General features: G+C 40.7%; 1 protein-coding gene across 2 annotated transcripts in view; it reads left to right on the top strand.

The window, feature by feature from the left end:
* The window catches only part of LOC134210549 (myosin light chain kinase 2, skeletal/cardiac muscle-like), a 130,124-nt gene that overhangs the window by 48,084 nt on the left and 61,936 nt on the right, over nt 1–20,104 (top strand). For both annotated transcript variants that reach the window (XM_062686601.1, XM_062686602.1), the window contains 4 exons: nt 6,098–6,392; nt 6,522–6,663; nt 6,730–6,825; nt 6,900–7,003. In XM_062686601.1, coding sequence (XP_062542585.1) covers nt 6,098–6,392; nt 6,522–6,663; nt 6,730–6,825; nt 6,900–7,003 — 637 coding nt within the window. The remainder of the gene's footprint in view (nt 1–6,097; nt 6,393–6,521; nt 6,664–6,729; nt 6,826–6,899; nt 7,004–20,104) is intronic.

Genomic DNA, 20,104 nt, shown 5'->3' with positions numbered 1-20,104 from the left:
TTTTCCAAACTTTAGAGCGTTTGAAATTTATTTTCTTCGTCGCCTTGTTTATAGTCGAAAAACGCGTTGCCAAACTGGGGATTTGAACTGAAATAATGTTATGTTACACATCTGATAATACATCATGCAGTCAATAAAAGTGGGTTTTTCAATTATTTTCCGCTAGTGTAATAAAAGAAAAGTCTTCCAAATAAATATTTTTCATACACACTCGTCATTCACATTAAAATTTTCCACTATTCCAAAAGTTTGAAACAGGAGAAATAATTTCATAACAGAAATCTGTTGGCAGCACTACACACGTACATGTTAAGCATGTGTGTTAGTTGTTTGACAGACTGAGGCATTTAACTGAATGGCAGCACAATCGAAACCATTTTTATGCGGTCGAAATGGGATTGCAATAGGAAATTTTTGTTAACTGGAACCGAAAATAAACTTTTAAGTTTGACTTTCAAAATTGACGGAAATAATAGTTATTCTGCATAAATTCACAGATAAGTCGTCCAGTTATCCAAGAAATGGCTTGAGCTCAGGAACAAAGATTTGCAGTCCTGTTTTAAGTATGGTACATGTTCCTTGTGGTACAGAGAAATAATACGTAGATGATCAATTTTCCGGTTTCAAATATGGAACATGCTCTCTGTAGTACAAAGAACAGAATGCGTTCACAGCATATGTTCTTGGTCAACCAAGAAATCCCTGGAGTAAGGCCTTTCGATCTACACGTGTAACTGAAGATCAATTTTCCGGTTTCAAATATGGTACATGCTCTCTGTAGTACAAAGAACAGAATGCGTTCACTGCATATGTTCTTGGTCATCCAAGAAATCCCTGGAGTAAGGCTTTTCGAACTACACGCGTAACTGAAGATCTATTTTCCGGTTTCAAATATGGTACATGCTCTCTGTAGTACAAAGAACAGAATGCGTTCACTGCATATGTTCTTGGTCAACCAAGAAATCCCTGGAGTAAGGCCTTTCGATCTACACGCGTAACTGACAATCAATTTTCCGGTTTCAAATATGGTACATGCTCTCTGTAGTACAAAGAACAGAATGCGTTCACTGCATATGTTCTTGGTCAACCAAGAAATCCCTGGAGTAAGGCCTTTCGATCTACACGCGTAACTGACAATCAATTTTCCGGTTTCAAATATGGTACATGCTCTCTGTAGTACAAAGAACAGAATGCGTTCACAGCATATGCTCTTGGTCAACCAAGAAATCCCTGGAGTAAGGCCTTTCGATCTACACGTGTAACTGAAGATCAATTTTCCGGTTTCAAATATGGTACATGCTCTCTGTAGTACAAAGAACAGAATGCGTTCACTGCATATGTTCTTGGTCATCCAAGAAATCCCTGGAGTAAGGCTTTTCGAACTACACGCGTAACTGAAGATCTATTTTCCGGTTTCAAATATGGTACATGCTCTCTGTAGTACAAAGAACAGAATGCGTTCACAGCATATGTTCTTGGTCAACCAAGAAATCCCTGGAGTAAGGCCTTTCGATCTACACGCGTAACTAAAAATCAATTTTCCGGTTTCAAATATGGTACATGCTCTCTGTAGTACAAAGAACAGAATGCGTTCACAGCATATATTCTTAGTCATCCAAGAAATCCCTGGAGTAAGGCCTTTCGATCTACACGCGTAACTGAAGATCAATTTTCCGGTTTCAAATATGGTACATGCTCTCTGTAGTACAAAGAACAGAATGCGTTCACAGCATATCGTTTTAGTCATTCAAGAAATCCCTGGAGTAAGGCGTTTCGATCTACACGCGTAACTGCAGACCAATTTTCCGGTTTCAAATATGGTACATGCTCTCTGTAGTACAAAGAACAGAATGCGTTTACAGCATATGTTCTTGGTCATCCAAGAAATCCCTGGAGTAAGGCCTTTCGATCTACACGCGTAACTGAAGATCAATTTTCGGTTTCAAATATGGTACATGCTCTCTTCATATTGAATACATTTATGTTGAACTTGATGTTAAACTTAAAAAACACACAAATAAAGGGATGATTCAAATATGACGTCCACTACTTTTTGAGATTTCTAGACCCCCCTCCCTCCTCTGTCACGCTTTTTTGTATACCTTGTATATGCAGTGTCACAAAATCCTAGACCCCCTCCCCCCTGAAACCTGTGACATCATTGTTGAACGACCCCAAAGAAAAAAAACCCAACTTAATTCACCGAATAGTGATACTGCCTTTCTCGAATTTAGTCAAGACACCAACCTTATATGTCGCTTATATGGCTCGGTTCAATGTACCATTTTCGTAATTACTTTCAAACGCGATCAACTAGGCTTTGCCTTCTATCGAATAAAACTTGTTGCGAGAAAATCGGCTAAGGATTACTATAAGAAAAGTTGTCTAATGTTTTTCTTAGCTTTTGTGCACACACATACACACACATACACACATGCATACAGTTCGTTGAGCTGAGTTGATTGATATATAACACTATGGGTCTCCGGGCCTTCTATAAAAAGTTCGTTCTTGGAGTGAAATGATAGCCTTTCGGTACAACTTTGTTGTACGAGAAAGGCAAAAATAATGGGTACATTATATATTCAAAACAGACCTTTAGATCGTTGGTTACGCGTGTCGATCTGAAATGATCCACTTCAGGTTTTTCTTGGATATCCGCGAACGGCTTTCATACGCAGATTCTGTTACTGTGAAACCTCCATGAGTCGATATTAGAGGGACCTTATATTTACAAAACCATCTTGTAGATCATTGGTTATGCATGTAGATCTGAAGGCCTCCACTTCAGGTATTTCTTGGATAACCGCGAACGTCTTCAATACGCAGATTCTATCATAGGTACCACCGTGGGTATATTGCATTTACAAAACAGGCCTGTAGATCATTGGTAACGCGTGTAGATCTGAAGGCATTCACTTCCGGTATTTCTTGGATAACCGCGAACGTCTTCCATACGCAGATTTTGTTGTATGTACTACAATGGGTACATAACATTTAAAAACAAGCCTGTAGATCATTGGTTACGCGTGTAGACCTGAAAGCCTTCACTTCAGGGATTTTGTGGATAACCGTGAAGATCTTCCATACGCAGATTTTATCATATGTACCACAATGGGTATATTGCATTTACAAAACAGGCCTGTAGATCATTGGTTACGCGTGTAGATCTGAAGGCCTCCACTTCAGTTTTTTTTTGGATAACCGTGAAGATCTTCCATACGCGGATTCTATCATAGGTACCACCATGGGTATATTGCATTTTCAAAACAGGCCTGTAGATCATTGGTCACGCGTGTAGATCTGAAGGCATCTACTTCTGGTATTTCTTGTATAACCGCGAACGTCTTCCATACGCAGATTCTGTTATATGTTTTGTAAATATAATGTACAATGGGTACATTATATTTACAAAACAGGCCTGTAGATCATTGGTTACGCGTGTAGACCTGAAGGCCTTCTCTTCAGGGATTTCTTGGATAACCGTGAAGATCTTCCATACGCAGATTCTGTTATATGTACCACAATGGGTATACTACATTTACAAAACAGGCCTGTAGATCATTGGATACGCGTGTAGAGCTGAAGACCTCCACTTCAGGTATTTCTTGGATAACCGCGAACATCTTCGATACGCAGATTTCATTGTGTACCACAATGGCAGATACCCATTGTGTACCACAATGGGTACATTACATTAACAAAATAGGCCTGTAGATCATTGGTTACGCGTGTAGATCTGAAGACCTCCACTTCAGGGATTTCTTGGATAGCCGCGAACATCCTCCGTACACATATTCTATTCATTGTTTCACAATGTACACATATCATATTCAGAACGGGCCAATATTAATTGAATATATGTAATTTTTATTTAACACGGTATGATACCGCATAAAAAACTAATTTGGTGTACTTGTAGAAATCGCACACCAATACCAACAGATTTATTTGACAGCAACCCATCGAGTTTTAGACTGGACGAATGAAAATTCTCATGGACGTAAACAGATTTTCATAAGACAAATTTGAAAAATTTGAAGGGTATTTTTGATTGCCGATTCTCAATAAACTATGATTTGCTCAATGCGCTAATGGTATACAATGAAGACTAGGAACTCTAAAATACGTGTTACATACAACTTAGTTAGAGTAAGTAGTTGGGCTGGCGTATAGATTAGATTTGAAAACCAAGCACTACCTACTACGACGGGAATTAGCTCACTACCCTATTGATATATGTAATATATCAAAAATCCAGCAAATGCGGCAGCATTTTTTGGTTCCTCATACATGTTTGTCCCCAATCTCCTCGCCCAGTAGCTGCATCATGATTACCGTCCAGCATATTTAACTACAATATTCGTTCATAGCTGCTTGCCGACGATGCGACTAAAACGACCTTGCTGACGGCGAACATAGATGCTCTTCTCTGTTTACAATTATGTCATTTCAAGTAAAGAAGCGTCTGTTGAAGAAAATTCCCTAAGAACTGTCGTATTGCATTGGCTTATCTAAAACTCGATTTTTTTGCCAACAGCAACCGCAAAAAAAGCAACGCTCATCTGCTTCTGGCGAAAACCATATAACAGGCGCGTCAATCAAGTCAATGACCGCGCCATGTTACCGTTCCTCGTCTTGTAAATCTGCTAGGTGTAGCCGAACATGTCGTTTGTGCAAAATTTACTACTCATGTTCGAAAATAACTCATCCATTTGGTTGGATGTTAAATTACTCACGTCATAAATCATTCGGCTGTTAATCACTGCACCGATTATATTGGGTTGGGATGAACTCCACCTCCATGGAACCATCATGGTGATTCATGATCGTTCACGCATTCGTTTCCATGTCCATAGGTATGTGCGCGTAAACAGAAACGTATGATCAGGGAATCAACATCAACAACCCTTTATCAGAAATCGAGAAAGATATTTTAGTTACGAGATAAAGATTGTCGCTTCGGTTCCCTTTGTTCTGCTGTCCGAGATATGTTGGGTATCGAACTGTCGAATCGTATGTATGTTTCCTTCATTGACATTTAGCACCCTATCCTCGCCAACAAAAGATGTTCCGGGCAGCGACGACAGCGACAATCTTTATCTTGTAACTAAAATATCTTTTGAAATCGAGAACAATATGACAAGAATCATTTGTCTTGCAAGTTCCGATATTTTCGAGAATAGAGAAGAGATTCTCGAACATTTCCATAAACGATAGAATAGAACCAAAATTTGCAGTAGAGACAATTTTTTTTAAAATTTGTATATCTAGACAAAAAATAGCTATAGCCACGGTGAATTTCAATTCAAAAGGTGTGATTCAATTCATTGTCTTTTCATGTTTTTCTTAGTTTCTCAATGCGTAAATGCAGAATACTTTATAAACGACAAAATTTTAATTTGCATTCGATTCGTATTTTCTAAAGACTTTTCCATATACCGAGGCTTAAGAGTATGGATTTCGATGCCCCACGGTGTTGGAAATGTTGTGGAAATATAACATAAATCAAAATAATAGCTTCAGAATACATTGTCATTCTGCTATAGAAAAGTATTTAGCGATGCTTTCTAAAGAGTCGAAGTTTTGACAAGTAACTGCCAACTCAATTATCGCGCGGCATGAGACAGATTTAGTATGTGAAAGCCTACAATAAGTGATTAAAATATTCTAATTTTAGATTTAGTGACTACGTCACTTTGTTTCAGCCAATAAGTGGCAACAATGTCGATCAACCCATTAACTGCTTTAAACCAGAATACCGCGCAGTGCGTCAATATGCTTAAAATCAACCCAATATGTTTTTGACGATGTTTTCGATTTCATTTCAAATAAAACATCCATTAATCCGTCAATCTTCAACTCTCCGTTCGAAAACCATCATCATCACGCCCAAAATCAACCACTTGCTCTGACCGCGAAAACATATGCAGGCAGTCGGCAATCGGTTGGGCGCTGCTATATTTGTTTACACCGGGGGCAATAAAATCTGCAATCGAATGGTCCAATTTGTTTTATCTATGCCCCCCACACCCCTTCAAGAATCCCACTCGAACAAATATTTATTCCCCCACTTTCGTTTCTCTTCCTGTTTCAGAACTCGCACCAGCATTTCCTTACCGACAGGTGCAGCTGAAGGAAAATGTCGATCCACGGCAGAGCTTCGACATCCTACCGGAACTGGGCCGGGGTACGTTCGGGACGGTGTTCCTATGCCGGGAAAAGGCAACCGGACTGGAACTGGCAGCCAAAATAGTGTCCTGCAAGAAGAAAAAAGAACGCACCGACGCTATACAGGAGATCGACATCATGAGCTGCCTGCACCATCCCCGGCTGATCCAGCTCTTCGATGCGTTCGACTACGAAAACAAAGTCTATGTGATACTAGAACTGTAAGTATTCTGATTAATTGGGTGAACAACCATGCGGCTCCACCGTCCATGATTTAGAATCTTGAAGAGTTATAAATAGACCCCATGGATTAATTACTCTTGTGTTGTTTATTGTGTATCTTGTTCCAGAGTCCAAGGTGGTGAGCTGTTTGAGCGAGTAATTGATGACGACTTTGTGCTGACAGAGAAAGCATGCGCCGTGTTCATGAGACAGATCTGCGAGGGCATGGAATACATTCACAGCAGGAGTATAATTCATCTTGACATGAAGGTCGGATGGCGGTGCAACACGATTTCTATATTTGCCTGTTGCTAATCTTATTTTCTTTGATTCTAGCCGGAAAACATTCTGTGTCTCACAAAGACTGGCAATCGGATAAAGATCATTGATTTCGGTTTTGCCAGACGGTATGACCCAAACAAAAAGCTTCACGTAAATAGTCGTTCATAATTTTACCAGGTGTGATTTTGGATGATTATTCCAATTCAATATTTATTTATTTTCAGGTCATGTTCGGTACACCTGAGTTCACTGCCCCGGAGGTTCTCAACTATGACGAAATCTACTTCTACACGGACATGTGGAGCCTGGGAGTTATCTGTTACGTTCTGTGAGTTCCCTAAAAAGTCCTTCATGGTAAAAAGCATGACAATCATTCCATCCAGGCTCGGTTAAAAAGTACTAATGCATTAAGCTTCGCCTTACTAACAGCTAAATGGCAAACGCAAGTACCTAAGATGCATGTTTCTGATAACTCCGTATCCACATCTGACCCTTCCGACCCGCCGCCTACGCGCCGGATTGACACGACTGGCCTAGAACCAAATCAGTTCTTGTTTTGCATCGCATTCTCAGTTCAGCAGCAGTTGTTAGAGTTGACCTCATCCCATCTGTTGTCCTCTGCGCTCTTCTCAGTGGATCTGTTTGATTAGAGTTCCACACGTTTCGGTGCAAACAGTAGAATCAGGACTCTACTCACATCCGGAACGTGACGGTATTCACTCTTTGTTTGTCCCTAGCTTGGGAAGATTCATTGATTTTATTGCTCAAAAATATTAATTTTGAGGAGTTTGTATGGCTCGTCATACTTGCTTTTACATGCATTACTTAATTTATGGATCTTCCCTAGGTGTTATAGGAAAATAATGAATTGAATTTTTGAGTAACTGTAGCCGCCTCTACCTTCAAAAGTACTACTAAGCAGCATTGTAAAATGTCATTGGCATTCATTTGCATATGAAAATAGCAGGCATAAATGTCCCTACAACTTTGGCTAATATTGCTCTAAACATGTCATGTAAGGCGTGGGAGTCAAAATGTCATTCAAATGACATTATGTCAAAAGGCACGTGACATTTTGGAGAGATTTCCCTCTCCACTCTCCACTGCTCACATTTAGAGCAATGTACCTTTGGACGAAAATATAGCCTCAAGCGTTTTTTTTTTGTGATTCTATATCAATCAGGCTTACAACTCTAGGCTGGCTCACCTCTGGAGGAGCCTCAAGCGTTATAACTTCATCGAAAATCATTAAATGGATTAGGCTTCTTAAAAAAGTTATAGGCGTGTGTGTCAAATGACATGCAGATGATATTTTACAATACTGCTACTTAATAAAAATGTTTGAATAAAAAATTTGAATCATTTTAAGAATATGAGGTAAAGAAGATAAATTGTAAAAGTTATCAAAAGTTCAAATTCGAATTGTTTCCCGTTTCTGTTTTTTCTGTCCTCTTCCCGTTCAACATAAACTAACCTAAGAATGTTGCCAAAGTTTATCAACATTTTGACCACAGTCACGGTTTGTTGCTGTTACCTTGTTCTGTATCTGTAGATCCTGTCGTTAATCCATTAGTCTTTCTTTCACAGACGGTAGTTACTACCAGACAGTGTGGGTGGGATTGGTTGGAACGAGTGAAAGAAACTGGGAATGCGAATGCAGCAAAGAAGAAACATGATAGGAGTGTTCTTGGTGACATAACGTTTTAACTTTAGTTTTTATTACTGATAATCGGATCAATAACACGGGGAAACCCATCAAACTGTACGAACAATCCTTGTAGGGCAGCATGTTAAGAGAAACTATTGGGAACGATTCAAGGAATGTCCACACACTTCCACGATAATGTTCAGTAATGAAGCTGATGATAGAAGCGTTTCCAGTGGATTTTCTATGCGTGCTCGCTCAATATGGTTATGTGTTTATATTCTTCTTCAATAAATAAATCTCGCAATAAATGTTAAGGCAGTGATCGGTGGTGAAAAGCCAACAAAGATCATTTTAAAATGGGGGAGGTAACAGCACTTTGCTCGTAAAAAAACACAAAACAATATACTTTTTGCCTTTCTCGTATTTTTATATATCTTTATTAAGGAGGCTTTCAGCCCTTGGCTGGCTCACCTCCGACAACATACTTATCTATTTGAATCGTTCGTTTGAGAAACTGCATATGTATAATTTTTGGCCAAAATGAGGTTTTTATATATTCTGAATCCTCGTCCAAAAATACGTATTCTGGCAAAACATACGAAAAAAAATTGTTTGTTAGAGAAACTACATATGTCCATGCACTTTGAAGACAGTTTTTGCAATAGAAGTACCCCAGGATGTTGAGTTTGATCTATTGATCTATCGAAGAAATCGAAAGATTCGGTACCAATTTGTACAAAAACAGTTTTTTGTTTTCTCGAAATTGTGTAAAATGGATATATGCTGTTTCTCAAACAAATGATTCATTTGTGTCATTTGATAATGAATATTCTCGATAAGATCCGCTATACGTTATTTTGTGTTTAAAACTTGATGATTTTTGATAGGGACGAGCTCGGTGGTCTCGTGGCTATCGCTTCTGCCTTATAAGCAGGAGGTCGTGGGTTCAATTCCAGGCTCGTCCCTTTCCTTCTTTGTATTTCTATCTTTGTTCTTTCTGTGTTTCACGTTCTACCAGAACGATTCCTACTGTTAAACCTTCAACACTAACAATCCAAAAACCTCCCGTGGCACCTATGAGAGGTCGTAGAGTTCTCTGCATCTTTCTTAAGTAGGTGTCCAACGAACCATCCTTCCCCTTCCTCAGCATTCGCAAGGACGTGGCCAGGACAGATCTCGACTATTGGAGAGTGCATTGCTTCCATCTAAGAGATAGCTATTAGTTCCAAATCAATATCTGTGGTAACGGATCAAAGTGTTTCTACTCTCATACAATAGTCTTGGCTTGTACCACCTACAAATTTGTGCGAAATGCTCAATGATGATGATGATGATGATGATAAACTTGATGATTTTTGATAGGAGCTTACTAAACTTTGACAATTTTTCTAAGCAAACTATCTACTTCCATATATTCAATTAGAGGAATAAAACGCTTCTGAGCTACCCAACAAATTCCCTTACAAATTTTTATTTTAGTTTTCGATAACTTTTACTATTTTTGATCGTGACTTTCCTATTGGAAAATATATTGTAAACCAGGGTTGCTGAAGGAGTGAGAAACTCATTCAGCAGTTTTTAAGTTATTCGAATACAAACAAAATTTGTATGTACAAGAGATGAAGATACATCATCTGTTCTTAACTACTGTTATTTTATTTCTAATGGTATTCACTTAACAGCGTAGCTTGCTGCGTGTAAAATATTCCATACACAATCACAAGGGACATATTTCAAATCAACTATGACACATTTCTATAAACAGACACGCAGCAGACTACGCCGTTAAGTGAATACCCCTTCTATGAAAATAGGAAAAAAAAATACAGCAGTTATAGGATGTAGATGCAAAATACTGTGATATTTTCCGATGCTCAGCTGTTTTCAGTGTTGTAAAATTTCATTTGATTAATATCTACAATTTTAATAAAGGCTTAGCTTTCGTTTTATAGTTTTGCGACAAACGTTTAACCAAATGGCCCTATATTTTTATCCAACAGTACATTTTCCTGAATATAAAATCTGAGGCAATAAAACGAAATCACTCTAATAGGTACGTCATGTGTCATTTTACATGATGTCTTTTGAATGACAATTTAGCTCTTCTGTCGGTTTTAAAATAGTGCCTTGTTAGACAAAGTTATTTTGTTCTGATTCATATCACGAACACTTACACTCTAAGACCTGAAGTTTCAACTAATTTAACTTATTTTCGTTCAAAATAAGACAACATCGAAAAATGAGTAAAAAGATACTGCTTCATTATATTGATTACACCAAAGTTCGTTTTTTTTTACACGGTTGGGCTTTAGTCGATTATTACCTTAAGCGTAAATGAAATTATGAGTTCACCCCACGAAAAAAATCACAAAAAAAATCATAGAAAATGCCTGAAAGAGGTTTCTGAAAGGCCAAATAAAACCGAATCGCAGAACAAACGTCAACATTCAAATTGTGAATTCATAGAAAACGGTTTATGCTAACTAAATAATATTGGGCGGGACGAAGTTCAACGAATCTGCTAGTTTCTAATAAAACGCTACCACTGTAAATAGTTCAAAACGCACCTTGAGAAGCGACCCCTTCGATTTGTATTCCACTCATCTTATGTAATGATTCGCAATTAGCAATTAAAACACAGTTACTTTTGGTGCAATTATGCTCTACCCGAAAACAAAATGGCGGCAGAAACTCCGCGTTTGGTGGGTGGCGATTTGTTTTTGATTTTTGTTGTTTTAATTTCAAAGCCTTCTTTCCATTTCTATGCACTAAAAGCTTACTGTCAAGTATCTGAACAGGATAAGATAAATCATGAGGTGGGCGGATTTCGGTGCTTTATGGATTTTGGTCCCCCACGGTACGCCGAATGGAGTATCCTTCTCCACTGGACTCGATCCTGGGTCAATCGCTTCCAGTCGCCCTGAACATTGAGCGCCCTTAGATTCTCTTCAACTGCAAAAAGCCATCGTGTACGCGGCCTTCCTCGAAGTCTGTGGCCTCTTCCGGGTTCTCTACTAAATATTATCTTCGCAAGACGTTCTTCCGGCATACGAACAACGTGACTAGCCCACCGTAGTCTGCCGTGTTGTATAAGTTTAATAATATCCAGCCCTTTATACTCCTGGTACAATTCGGGGTTCATGCGACGCCGCCAGATACCGTTCTCCTGTTTACCGCCGAGTATTGTCCGCAGCACCTTACGCTCAAACACTCCGAAAGCTCTCCGATCAGCCTCCTTTAACGTCCATGTTTCATGGCCGTATAAAGCCACCGGAAGAATCAGAGTGGTATACAGCGCGAGTTTTGTTTTCGTTTGCAGATTACGGGACTGGTTACGAAGTCCGTAAAAATCCCTATTTGCAGCTGTAATACGCCTTTTCACCTCGCAGGTAACATCATTATCGCACGTCACTAATGTTCCAAGATACACAAATTCTTCTACCACTTCAAATTTTTCACCATCCAGCACCATTTCGCTACCACCCCTACAAATGAACCCACGTTGATTGTCAACAACCATGTACCTCGGTTTGCTGGTATTGATCGTAAGTCCAATCCTCGATCAATCCCGATAATATCCCGATAACTTTGTCACGTTTTCGACCCGATTTGGTCACCCCAAAAAATTTAGAAATTTTTAGTCGTTCTTTTTATTTATGTAAATAATACCGCAAGCAACAATGATTATCATGAACAATCTTTCACCGCCTGTGGTTTATTAAAAGTCGTTTCTGAGGACCTGTCAAGGATTTTCAAAGCTTTTTTTCGACAAGAAATATCGGGTACCGTTCACGCATTTTACATTTCCAAGGCATAAAGTGATTCATATTCCTGAAATGAATTAAAAAATTTGAAGTATTTTTTTTCCGATTTTGTCACATTTCCTAATTTATCACCCCAAAATTCACCAGGGGGTGATAAAATCAAGTAGTCACTTTGATAAAATCAAGTAGTCACTTGGATAGAGAAAAAGCTCGAACTGGCAGATTAATAATACTTCAGTCTCAAATTCATTTAAGAATCACATATTTCTTACGGTGTCAGGTAAGTTGGCCGAAGTTCATTATGCTGAATGGTCATTAGGCCGAATGAGCAGAAAGAAACAAGAGAAGTTCTTCCTTCATAACCCCTTCTTCTTTCTCCCTTCTTGCTTATTCTAGCTTTCTTCTTTTTTCTTCTTTCTTCCTTTTTTCTTCTTCGCCCTTCCTTTTTTCTTCTTCCTTCTTCTTTGTTACTTCTTTATTCTTTTTTCTCCCTTTTCCTCCTTTTTTGATCATTCTTCTTTCTCCCTTATTTTTTTTTCTTTCTTCCTTCTTTTTTTTTCCCTTCTTTATTTTTTCTTCTTTCTTTTACCCTCATTCTTCTTCCTCTTTTCTACTAGTGGTTTTCATTTTTACTTCCTCATTCTGCCTTCTTCCTTCTTCCTTTCCCCTGCTTTCTTATACTTACTTTCTTCTTGCTTCTTCCTTTTTCCTGCTTCCTTATTCCTTATTCCTTACTGCTTCTTCTTTTTTCTTCTCACTTCTCTCTTCTTTCGTTCTTCCTCCTTCTTCCTTCTTTCTTCTTCCTTCTTCCTTCTTCTTTCTTATTTTTCCTTCTCACTTCTCTCTTCCTTCGTTCTTCCTCCTTCTTCCTTCTTTCTTCTTCCTTCTTCTTTCTTCTTTCTTCCATCTTCCATCTTCTTCCTTCTTCCTTCTTCCTTCTTCCTTCTTCCTTCTTCCCTCTTCCCTCTTCCTTCTTCTCTCTTCCTTCTTCCTTCTTCATTCTTCCTTCTTCCTTCTTCCTACTTCCTTCTTCCTTCTCGCTTCTTCCATCTTCCTTCTTCCTTCGTCCATCTCCTTTTTCCTTCTTCCTTCTTCCTTCTTCTTTCATTCTTCTTCTTTCTTCCTTATTCCTTCTGCCTTTTATCTTTTCCATTTTTCCTTCTTCCTTTTTTTCCTTCTTCTTTTCCCTTTTCTCCTTCTTCCCTTTTCTCTTATCATTCTTCCTTTTCCTTTTCTCCTTCTTCCTTTTTCCTTTTCTCCGTCTTCCTTTTTCTTTTCTTCTTCTCCATTTTTCTTTTTTTCTTCTTCTTTGTTTTTGTCCTTCATCCATTTTTGTAGATGGAAGATTCGGAAGATGGGTCACAATAACTTATATACCGCCAGATTCAGTCACAACTAAGTTGCTGCACTCGTGTGTCGGTAAGTGGCTGTCCACCCGATTTTTAAAGGCTCATAGCCGCTAAGACCCTAACGCTACACAGCCTTCGAGTCACACACAACCACAATGTAAGGGCCGTTCTACCATCGGAGCAATTCGATCGGTAACGGATACGGCCAAGATAGCGAAAGGTTTAAACAGACGAGGTATTAGGTATTGCGCATTGATTACACTTGATGTAAAAAAACGCGTTTAACAATGCTAGTTTGGCAGCTATTGCTGACTCCCTGCACCGATTGAGAGTTCCGGATTACCTGTGCAGGATACTGAAAAGTTATTTTCAGAACAGGGTGCTGATATACAACACCGATGCTGGTCAAAAGTCGATCGTAGTGTCTGCGGGTGTTCCACAGGGATCGATCCTCGGACCTGTTCTGTGGAATATTATGTACGACGGAGTATTACGCTTAAGTCTCCCGGCCGGTGTGAAGATTGAAGGCTTCGCGGATGACGTAATGCTAGAGGTAGCAGGAGACACTCTCGACGAAGTCGAACTGAAGGCTTCATACGCGATTAGCAGAGTGGAGGAATTGCTCAACTCGAGGCGGTTGTCCCTTGCACATCACAAGACGGAAGTCATGGTGGTGCATAATCGCTATGGGTTGCAGCAAGCGAGGATAAGAGTAGGGACCTACACAGTTAACTCCGTGAGGTCTTTTAAGCATCTGGGCGTGAAGATCGACGATAAGCTCAATTTTACGAGCCACGTCGATTATGCATGTCAGCGGGCTTCAATGGCGATAAAATCTTTATCACGAATGATGTCCAACAGATATCATATGAGGCGGTGTGCGTTATAGCTGGGATGATGCCGATTGACATTCTCCTAGAGAAAGATGTGGAGTGCTACAACGAAAGGGACTCGGTGCAAGTGCGACGTGTCAAGAGAGCAGCCTCGTTGCTCAAATGGCAAAGAGTATGGGACACCGCAGTCAAAGGTAGCTGGACCCACAGAATAATTCCGGATGTGTCCAACTGGGTTGATAGGAAACATGGTCAAGTCAACTTCCACCTAATACAGGTGTTGTCTGAGCAAGGTTGCTTTAACAAATTAACAGGTTCGGCTTCGTAGAATCTGCGGAGTGTCCTGAATGTGTAGGTGAGGTAGAGTCAGCAATGCCATGCTGCTTGTTAGCGGTATGGATACAACCCCGGACAGCCTCGTCGAGAGGATGTGCCAGGTGAAGCTATATGGAATGCGGTGAACACAGCATCTCAACAGATTATGTCGAAATTGCAGCGGTGGTGGCGTCTTGAACAAAACCAACGAGTGCAATAAGGCAACCTGTGATGCAGTGAACACTTTGTTCACCCCGACAATCAACATGTCGCGGGTGGGCTGCGGGGACCTCAGTATGTAGATATAGAGCTTATTGCGGTTCATGCGCGATGGTTATTGTCGGGGTGCTCGTCTCCAACGTGAGATTATGATATACGGACCGCTAGGTTACAATCATAGCTTACGATCGACAGGTGGTGATGTAACCACCATTGAAATCGATGTTGTGTGTATTAAGGTCTGAGGGAAGGGTTTTCCGTTAAAAAAGCACGTGGTAGCACTCTCTGAGAGAGAAAATTGCCCAATTCAGCCCGCCAGAATGACGCTGGCAGTGTCGCCAAAATTATTTCATTATTATGCAGTTTACAATTGCTTGAGAATTTGCCGTAAACGGAGAACAAAAGGAATTGGCAACAATGGGGAAATTTATCACTCATGCAGTGGTTCGGCGAGAGAACAGCAGCAGCGCCGACCAATCACGCAATGAGGAAATTAAAATAAATAAACTCCAGCTGGTTTTGGAAAATGAAAACATGAGCCGTTTCTAGAACAACATTAGAAAATATCGTGAGAGGATTTCTTTACAAGGTTTTCACACAAGCTTTGAAAAGTATTTGGGTGATAACAGTGGTTCTGGTGTAAGTAAGACAAATAAGACAAATAAGACAAATAAGACAAATAAGACAAATAAGACAAATAAGATAGATGAGACTAAGAAGAAAAATAAAGTAAGTTCCTCCAGAAATTCTTTCGGAAGTTCCTCCGGGAATTCTTCCGGAATGCCTCCGGAAGTTCCCACGGGAATTCAAGAGGAAGTTCCTTTGGAAGTAGGAACTTCCAGAGGAATTCCCAAAGGAACTTCCGGAGGAATTCCCTAAGGAACTTCCGAAGAAATTCCCAAAGGAATTTACGGAGGAATTCCCGGGGGAACTTCCGGAGGAATTTTTGAAGGAACTTCCGGAGGAATTCTCGCAGAAACTACCGGAGGAATTCCCATAGGAACTCTCGGAGGAATTTCCGAAGGAATTTCCGAAGGAAATATCTGGAGGAACTTCCGAAGGAATTTCTGGAGGAACTTCCGAAGGAATTCCTGGAGGAACTTCCGAAAGAATTCCTGGAGGAACTTCCGAAAGAATTCCTGGAGGAACTTCCGAATGAATTCCTGGTGGAACTTCCGAAAGCATTCCTGGAGGAACTTCCAAAAGAATTCCTGGAGGAGCTTCCAAAGGAATTCCTGGAGGAACTTCCGAAGGAATTTCTGGAGGAACTTCCGAAGGAATTTCTGGAGGAACTTCCGAAGGAATTCCTGGGGGAACTTCCGAAGGAATTCCTGGAGGAACTTCCGGAAGAATTCCTGGAGGAACTTCCGGAGGAATTCCTGGAGGAACTTTCGGAGGAATTCCTTGAGAAACTTCCGGAGGAATTCCTGAAGAAACTTTCGGAAGAATTCCTGGAGGAACTACCGAAGGAATCCCTAATGCAACTTCCGGAGAAATTCCTGGAGGAACTTCCGGAGGAATTCCTGAAGGAACCTCTGGAGGAATTCCTGGAGAAACTTCAGAAGGAATTCCTGGAGGAACTTCCGGAGGAATTCCTGGAGGAACTTTCGGAGGAATTCCTGGAGGAACTTCCGGAGGAATTACTGGAGGAACTTCCGGAGGAATTCCTGGAGGAACTTCCGGAGGAATTCCTGGAGGAACTTCCGGAGGAATTCCTGGAGGAACTTCCGGAGGAATTCCTGGAGGAACTCCCGGAGGAATTCCTGGAGGAACTTCCGGAGGAATTCCTGGAGGAACTTCCGGAGGAATTCCTGGAGGAACTTCCGGAGGAATTCCTGGAGGAACTTTCGGAGGAATTCCTGGAGGAACTTCCGGAGGAATTCCTGGAGGAACTTCCGGAGGAATTCCTGGAGGAACTTCCGGATGAATTTCCAAAGGAACTTCCGTAGGAATTTGTCTTATTTGCTTTATTTGTCTTATTTGTCTTATTTGTTTTATTTATCTTATTTGTGTTATTTATTATCAATTGTTTATCTTATCTCATTCCTATATTTGATTTCAATTTATATATTTGGTATCCTCGTGTTCACAAATAGGAATACGCTTTTTTCTAGTGTCACGCTAGATACAAATTTGACAGACTTTCTACCGCTCTCATTGCTCCTTTCCGGCCGTGAGCCACAAGAAAATACGCTGTTGGTTGAAGTAAAAAGAGCTTCCTGCAAAATTTATTGCGGTGACATATACTTTTTATTACATCAAAACGATCGTTGGAAAAATTCAAAACTTTTGTCAGTTGGGTTTTGCGAAATTCGATTCCTTTGTGCCTCAAATCATCGGAGAGAGTTACTGAGAAGCGATAATTTCAGTTGTACAATAGTTTAGTATTTAGAGCTTAATTCAAATTTGGAAAATTGTAGGGCCATAAAATTTTGTAGGAACATTCCTTGATAAATTTCAAAGAGATTGTCAGTTGGGATAAGCGAAATTCGTTTCCAATTCCAAGTTATAGACATTTTATTACGAAAATAGCGCTCTACCGCGAGAGAGCTTCCCTCAGACCTTAAAGTCAAGTGCGTTAGCATACCTCCTGATGTATTGCCGGGCCGGGGGTACGGACTGGCGAAAGGATTTTGGTTTTAGTGGGTCGAGTAAGAGTTACATGACATACCAATCCCCACACTACCTGAGTTACCTCCTCAGGTGTCTGGTTGCAGATTTCCGTTTACCCTTACTCAAGAAAAATGACCACACATCCACAATCACTAGCAGGTTTTTGTCCGCAATAAGGATGAATGTGATCTCTAATTTTGATGTAGGCTAATTTGGCCAGAATAAGAAAATTACATATGAGATCCCTTCTTAACCTTCCGGGACTCGCATGATCTCGGATCACTTACGGAGTCCTGCCGCACTTGTGAACGATAAGCGTGGTTTTTTCGAAGGTGTTATAGTTTTTAGCAGACCCAATATAGTGAATGAAGTGTACTAGCTTTGTACGAAAGTACTAAATGAGAACGGGAAGATCCCCAGCACCGGAGACCTCTCAATACCGGACACTACTCAAAACGACACTTGCAGAGGTCTCTCCACCGTCTTATGTAGTACAAAAGGATGCTATTTAATAGTCCTTTATTATGTTTATCTCCTCCCTCCTCCTTAGCCGTACGGTAAGACGCGCGGCTACAAAGCAAGACCATGCTGAGGGTGGCTGGGTTCGATTCCCGGTGCCGGTCTAGGCAATTTTCGGATTGGAAATTGTCTTGACTTCCTTGGGCATAAAAGTATCATCGTGTTAGCCTCATGATATACGAATGCAAAAATGGTAACTTGGCTTAGAAACCTCGCAGTTAATAACTGTGGAAGTGCCTAATGAACACTTAGCTGCGAGGCGGCTCTGTCCCAGTGTGGGGATGTAATGCCAATAAGAAGAAGAAGATTATGTTTATCATTATTCTCAGACTAGGCAAGAATTGGCCTGTACAGTAAAGCAAAGTCTTCTCCATTCAACACAGCTCATGGCTGCCATGCAGTCTGTGGAGGGTCCGCAAATCGTCCTCCACTTGATCAATCCACCTTGCTCGCAGTGCACTTCGCCCTCTTGTTCCCGTCGGATCGTTGTCGAGAACCATTTTCACCGGATTACTGTCCGACATTCTCTTCCGTTGGCCACTTCCAACTGCTGCTTCCAACCGCCACTTCCAACTGCTGCGCGTAGTCTTGGGCTAGTCTATCGTCTTGTCACTAATAAAACGCGACGCGAGACACGTCTTGTAGCCACACAATGTTTAGCTGCAGCGATCGACTTCGCCGCGTATTGTACACCGTCAAAAGTTTTGAGCGCAGGCATACTGAAACGAGGTGGTGGTAGAATTCAATATCCGCAACCCGCAACGCGCGGTGGGGGCGGACGTTCGTGATGTTGGAGAGGAATTTACCATCGATTGGAACGTGATCGATTTGGTTTTCCGTTTTTGGAATAGGTGATCTCCATATGGCCATGTGGATATTCTCGCGAGAAAAGAAAGTACCTACTTCGGATTACCATTCCACGAGTGACTACAAAATTTATGCATCACCTCCCTTCCTACCTGAGCGTTCATGTCACCAGTAACGACTTTGACTCCCGCAGTGGGCATCCATAATACGTCTACCCCAGCTGTGCATAAAACGCCTTTTTCTCGTCGTCGGGTCTCCCTACGTGTGAGAAGTGCACGTTGATGATGCTATAGTTTAAGAAACGGCCTTCAATCCTCAGCTTGCACATCCTTGCGTTGATTGGCTGCCACCCAATCACGCGTTGGCGCATCTTTCCCAGCACTATGAAGCCGGTTCCCAGCTGGTTGGTGGTGCCACAGCTTTGATAGAAGGTAGCCGCTCGATGCCCGCTTTTCCACACTTTCTGTCCTGTCCAGCAGATTTCCTGCAGCGCCACGACGTCGAAGTTGCGGGGATGTAATTCATCGTAGATCATCCTGTCGCAACCTGCGAAACCTTTTGCAGTTCCATGTTCCACGCTTCCAATCGTGATCCTTTTTTCGTCGCCTAGGTCTTTGCCGATTATATCGAGTCGCATTATCTCTTATATTGTTCGTAATTATTGGTTTTCTAGACGACCAGGCCCTTGGAAATAGTTCCTACTGCCCGCAATGGATATGAGGATATGAACATTCCCTATAACGGGTTCACAGAAAATCCACATGCGGGGAACCCTAATGGATGTTCGTGACTAAATAATCTCCGATTTTCCATTCTGTCGATTAATGGAGGAAAAACCGGTTTATTTTCAAAATATTTATTGTCAGAAATCCGCTTTGTAAAAATTACATGACACTTAACATTTTATACATTCCTGAATCGTTTTAAATCTGAACATAATTGATTTATTTGACTCTACTATATTTTATTCATAGACTTCCATCTCGCTTGATAACACATGTTGAATTACCTTTTAGTAGTTTCTGCTTCGAACCGGATTATTACATGCCTCCAGTTTTAATACCAGTTTTTTATCAAGTCATCTGCGCGTTCATCATTTGATCGCACTTATGCAGTCACGTTTGGTTTGTTGTGGGGAAACGTTTTTAATTTTCACAGTAAAAAATCCCAAGATATAAATCTTGGCGGAGCATCTAATAAGAGGCGTTAGATAATATGATGGAAAATTATGTCGGGCCTTTCCGCCCTTAATGCTGTGAGGGTATTTTCCGCAAAAGGTACGTCCCCTAAGGAGCATGCAAACGAATGTGAACAGAATCGTCAGTTATGCATTATATTGATTGTTCATTAGCACGTTGGGAC

This window comes from Armigeres subalbatus, chromosome 2 (assembly GCF_024139115.2).
Source record: "Armigeres subalbatus isolate Guangzhou_Male chromosome 2, GZ_Asu_2, whole genome shotgun sequence".
NCBI classification, from domain to species: Eukaryota; Metazoa; Arthropoda; class Insecta; order Diptera; family Culicidae; genus Armigeres; species Armigeres subalbatus.
Note: the sequence above shows the minus strand (reverse complement) of the source record. Positions and strands in the feature narration are given on the sequence as shown.